General features: G+C 27.1%; 1 protein-coding gene across 2 annotated transcripts; it reads left to right on the top strand.

Moving 5' to 3' along the window:
* Positions 1 to 1024: 1024 nt before the first annotated feature.
* Positions 1025 to 3716, top strand: LOC101515457 (protein RGF1 INDUCIBLE TRANSCRIPTION FACTOR 1). 2 transcript variants are annotated; one of them, XM_073369930.1, is made up of 4 exons: positions 1025 to 1169; positions 1264 to 1437; positions 1810 to 2052; positions 3256 to 3716. In XM_073369930.1, the coding sequence occupies exons 1-4, from the start codon at positions 1167 to 1169 to the stop codon at positions 3508 to 3510; spliced, it is 675 nt and encodes a 224-aa protein (XP_073226031.1). In that variant the 5' UTR covers positions 1025 to 1166; the 3' UTR covers positions 3511 to 3716. The 2 variants fall into 2 exon arrangements, with proteins under 2 accessions (XP_073226031.1, XP_004506088.1); XM_004506031.4 differs by having other exon boundaries at positions 1264 to 1446.
* The last annotated feature ends 1914 nt before the right edge of the window (positions 3717 to 5630 follow it).

The raw sequence follows: 5630 nt of genomic DNA, 5'->3' as shown, positions 1-5630 counted from the left end.
CGAATGTAATTAACCTCTACAAAGTAAAACCTAAATACCTAAACGTAATCAACCTAAAAATTCCAAGAATTAATTCTACTTTGATATTAAAACTTCAAGAAATGACGAAAGAATGGATAATGATTAAAAAGGGATGAACGAATTAAGAAAGTGGAGATATTTAGTGAAGTATGACTGAATCGATCTAATTGTTACTAACCGGTCACTAAAGTTAAACTTATACTTCCTTGTTCATATATAAATTTAGAGGCTATGCTTCTATAATATAATAGATTTATAGAATTCTTTTCTCTTTTATCCCCCGCTCTCTTGTTGTATTCATACCTAATTTTCGATTTCCATGTTAATAACATCGAATGCTGTTATCTATAAGCACAAAAATAGATTCTAATTTTTTTATTTCAAATAGTTTTTATTTGATATAAAAATATTAATTCAAATATTTTTGTTTTGAATACCCACTCCCTCGTTATTTTTATAAGTGTTATTTTTATGAGTTAAAAATCCTAGTATAATTTTAATATAAAGGCTTTGTTTTATATCCATTGTGCAAATGATAGATGATGTTTAACATCTATTTTTGATCAATGAGTTTAGTAGTACATCCACTAAGAGTCTTATTTTAGGATGAAAAAAAGTAGATGTGATATCAACCCACTTGTATAGTTAATTAAAGTTCAATTTGATAATCCCCGACCAACGATGTATAATTAATAATTATTTTTTTGACAAAATTTAATTAATTATTATAATACTTATAAATTAAATTTTTATATTCTTATTGCAAAAAATATGTAAAAAAAATGGTTGACGTGTGATTGTTGCGTTGTAATTTGACGACTACACCGAAAAGATGCAATAAAAAGTGCTGAAAAAACTAAAGAGGTAGTAGCTGTATAGCGTAACCCCTACAAACTCAAACACATTCCGATCCAACGGTCCAAAACACGCTTGACCTACCCATCTTTTTATTTCAACCGTTACTTGCCCCTTTTTTTCATACTATATATATTATTTGCTTTGTTCTTTACTTCATCCACTATTTTGTTGATAAATCTTATGTTACTCTTTCATCTTCTCTATTCTCTCTCTTCCTCAATTTCTCCATCGTATAATCCTCAATTTATTCGCTATCTATAGCTTATAATTATAATCAAACTTCCACAATGGTACATATATATTATATAGTATAGCTATATACCTATTCTTCAATAATTTGTGTATTTATATATATAATATTTTATTTTCTTCTTAATTTTTCAGGAATTAATGTTGGTGCCACCACCATGGCTAGAGCAATTATTGTCAACCACATTCTTTTCTGTTTGCAAAGCTCATATCAATGCACCTAGAAATGAATGCAACATGTATTGCCTTGATTGTAGAGACCAATCATTCTGTTTTTATTGCAAACATGCTTGGCATGACGATCATCAAGTAATTCAAGTGGGTGTTTTTTTTATTTTATTAAATATTAAATAACTAGTGTGTATGCTAATCCGATCGATATATGTACAAGATAAATTATATGTTTAGAAATAATATTATTTTATTATTCTTTTGCTAAATTATTGTTTTTTTAATTTTTTTTTACTAGCATGTATACTTGTGCGATCGATAGATACAGGATAAATTATATGTTTGATAAATGATATTGTTTTGTTATTATTTTACTACATTATACATGTATGTATGTGTTTTATACATATACATATGGTTTTTTCAAAATATAATTATATATATTTATGTGTAATATGTTAATTAGATTAGAGATATTATTGAATATTTGTATGTGTAAGTGCAATGCAGATAAGGAGATCGTCATATCATGATGTTGTGAGGGTGGCTGAGATTCAGAAGGTATTGGATATAAGTGGAGTTCAAACGTATGTGATTAATAGTGCTAGAGTCCTTTTTCTTAATGAGAGGCCACAAAATCAAGTTAAGACGAATAATGGTGTTATTAGTGGGAGTAAAACCAATCCCCATTTGTGTGAAATATGCAAAAGAAATCTCTTGGACCCTTTTCGTTTCTGTTCTTTGGGTTGCAAGGTAATTTCTCTCTCTCATTATTTTGCTTCTTGTATATATTATTGATTTTTTTAGATTGCCTTTTAAAAATTCTGGCTAATTTATCCAACATTCAATAAAAATGTGACATATAAGTAAATTTGTAAGCTAAGTATACACATGAGTTTGTGGATACCACTTAGACATTTATTTATCTGACAAATTTTTTTTTGGATGATAAGGAAATTACCTATAATTTTTCAAAGGTAAACCTAGGCTTCACCGGTATTATTTATCTTTGTTTTCCTTCCTTATTATAGATTGATTAATTGCATACACATATATAAGACCATATCAAACAATGAGTAAATATACAAATTGGTTCATGAAATTGTAAGCGTCGATCAAATCAGTCTTTGAATTTTATAAATTGACAAAAACATCTCTAAAATTATAAAATATCAATCAAAACAATCAATATGTAAATTTTTATCTTTAAATATTTTGATGTGACACTGTAATTAAATACGTGATTTATCTAAGTTAATCTCATGTCAATATCATCTTCTCGAGGACAAATTTGCCGATAGAGTATTTGTCATCTCAAAGATACATTTGTCAGTAATTGTGATTGTGCATATACTAATTATGGACACATTAGTTCAATTTAAATTTCATAGGAAAATTTATCTACAATGTAATGATATTGATATGAGATCAACTTAGAGTGATTAAATATTCAATTAATATGTCACATAATAATCTTTAGCGATACATGCTTTAATATAAACCATTTTAATTACTATGTTACAATTTCCAAAGTGTATTTGTCAATTTACAAAATGCAGAAATTAATTTGATTGAGGCTTACAACTTGAATGACCAATATGCCTATTCACACACAAATCAAATTATGTTGTCATTTTAGTAAATATTGATATAATGAAATATGATTGAATGTTGATGTAAAGAAGTTGTATCCTAACCGTCTACAAAAATATAATAGAATACTAATATATTTATTTTTTTGGGGTTATAATTAAGCACTTATCGAGGTTGCTATTGTAGATAATAATGTATTGGGTAATAATTAAACCCAACGTATATGAAATTGTTCATTTAATTTAAGGCATGGAGCCATCTTAATTATGATGCAAGGAACTGTACAGTTACTTGATTTGTTTCATTGTCATTGATTGTTGTTGTTGTAATAATTTTGTATTGTGTGTATAAAAATAATAATAGCTTGTAGGAATAAAGAAAAATGGGAATGCGAGCTTTATCTTAAGCGCAAAGAAAGACGAGGAAATAGGAAAAATAGAGGAAGGAAGGGGAAGATTAAGGTTGGTATCAAAGGAAGAATTAATAATGCGTGAAGGAATCCACAAACAATTATACCAAAGCACGTCTTCTCCTTATTGTCCTCGTTCATCTCAACAAGCTTGTTCAAATTCAAGGAGAAGAAAGGGAATACCTCATAGGGCACCTTTAGGACCCTAAAGTAATTAAATGATTTTAGGTTCTTATTAAGGGGATTTCCAATTCAAACATTCAAAATTTTATTGTCCGTTCGGGTTTGGACGGTTTAAAAATATGTATATTGTAAATTTAATTTTACAATTAGAATTTAGACCGTTTGATATCTCGATCGAATGATTATTAATGTTTCTTACAATTATGTGAATGTAGAAAATTCTGATTGCATCGATCTGATACTTAAAAATAATATATTGATATAGTATACGTTTTGGGGTGTATATTGTGGTTTCATGATTAGTTTCAAGCTGGATTTGAGCGCTTTATCCAGCTAATTCGTCAGAATCCCCATGTGGGTTTGAATGTTCTTAAACCAAAGTGTTCTAAGCTGTCTTAATGGGTAGACAATTAATTTAAGTACTATTTAATCAAAAGGAGAGGAGAAGGTTTGTGTTACTTTTGAAGATAGGCTGGCTTTGGGGGTACAATAATTGCTTTGCTTTTGTTAAATTAATATATGATGAAACATGCTAGGTGTAAATGTTCCCTATACACATGAATGGTTTTATGTAAGGAAACAATATTTGCTATGTCTTTGATCTTTTGTGTTCTTCAACTAATTTACAAGTTTAATTATGAATATTTTTTTTAGTCAATTATGAAGGGTTTTATAACATACTAACATAAGCTCTAAGCTATAAAAATAAAAAGTTTTTATTGAATAATTTTTTTAATCCGTAAATAAAATAATAAACACAACTTAAAATCGGTACATGTAAAAAGAAGATCATAGATTCGAATCCAGATAATAAAAAATATGTTCAGTATAATAAAATCAATATTATCAATAGTCTTATACTTTATAAACTTTTATTCAAAACTTATTACATTAAGAATATAAAAAACAATAATAATGTTGTACCCCAAAAAAGCAATAAATTGTTGACAAAACTATATTGACAAGAAAACTAATTTTTTGTTATTGCCCTATTTTAAAATGTCCAAGAATGTTTGGTTAGTACCCAAATTAGAACTTTAAGTTAACAGATAACGATTAGGGTACAGATATATGGTAGTATAGAATCATATATGCAAAGGTTTAGAGCTTTTTTTTGTTTTTTTTTTTTTTTTTGTGTGTGAAGTTAACAGCGAAATTCATATAAAGAGATATTTTAATTTCGAACTAAAACATTACATATTCCCTTTACTTTGTTTTTCAATTAATATTTTATTATATTTTATAGAAATAAATCAATAAATTATTATTTTTATTTTATTATGTTAGTTTTTAATTCAACTCAAATTCAAAACAATAGTTTTGACTAAAGAGACATAATAAGATAAATTTTAAGATTAACTTATTATATTCTATTGTATCATCAAATATTGAATTGAGACAAAATATGATATAATTATTCAATTATGTCTTTTATCATGAGCATCAAGTATATTTTAAAATTGAAAAAAAAAATAAAATCAATTTATCATCACAAATAAAAATTTTAGAGCATGAAGTGATGCTTATATGTTAGAGAAGTTCAACTAAGGAGATCCATTCTCTAGTATACTACTAACATTTCATGTGTGCCCTGATTTCAAATGAAATATTTCTTATTAGTGGAGCCAAAATATAATATCATCGACATATACGGTATCAAAAGGTTGTGCATGATTAATTGTTATAAAAAGTAGTATATTTTACCACACTTAACATTTTTCAATAAAAAATTTACTTAAACGCTCATACTAAGCTCTTGGAGCTTGCTTGAGACTATATATAGCACGTTTCAATTTGTAAACATGGGCCGAAAAATTGCATCTTTCAAAACTTAGAAGTTGACAAACATAGATCTTCTTTACTATAAAACCATTTAAGTAAGCACTTTTAACAATTATTTGATAAAATTTGAAATCTTAAATACAAGCAAAAGTAAGAAGTATCTGAATAGCTTCGAGTCGGGCTACATAAACATATGTCTCCTCATAGTCAACTCTTAGCAATAAGTCTTGCTTTATTACGGATTACAATGTCACTTTCATCAAACTTATTTCTAAATATCTACTCGGTGCCTATAACTTGATGATCATTTGGGTTTAGGAACTAAGTCCCAAACTTGATTCCTTTCAAATTGATTTAATTCTTC

This window comes from Cicer arietinum, chromosome 6 (assembly GCF_000331145.2).
Source record: "Cicer arietinum cultivar CDC Frontier isolate Library 1 chromosome 6, Cicar.CDCFrontier_v2.0, whole genome shotgun sequence".
Taxonomy (NCBI): domain Eukaryota; kingdom Viridiplantae; phylum Streptophyta; class Magnoliopsida; order Fabales; family Fabaceae; genus Cicer; species Cicer arietinum.
The sequence above is the reverse complement of the archived record's forward strand: the minus strand, read 5'-3'. Positions and strand labels throughout refer to the sequence as shown.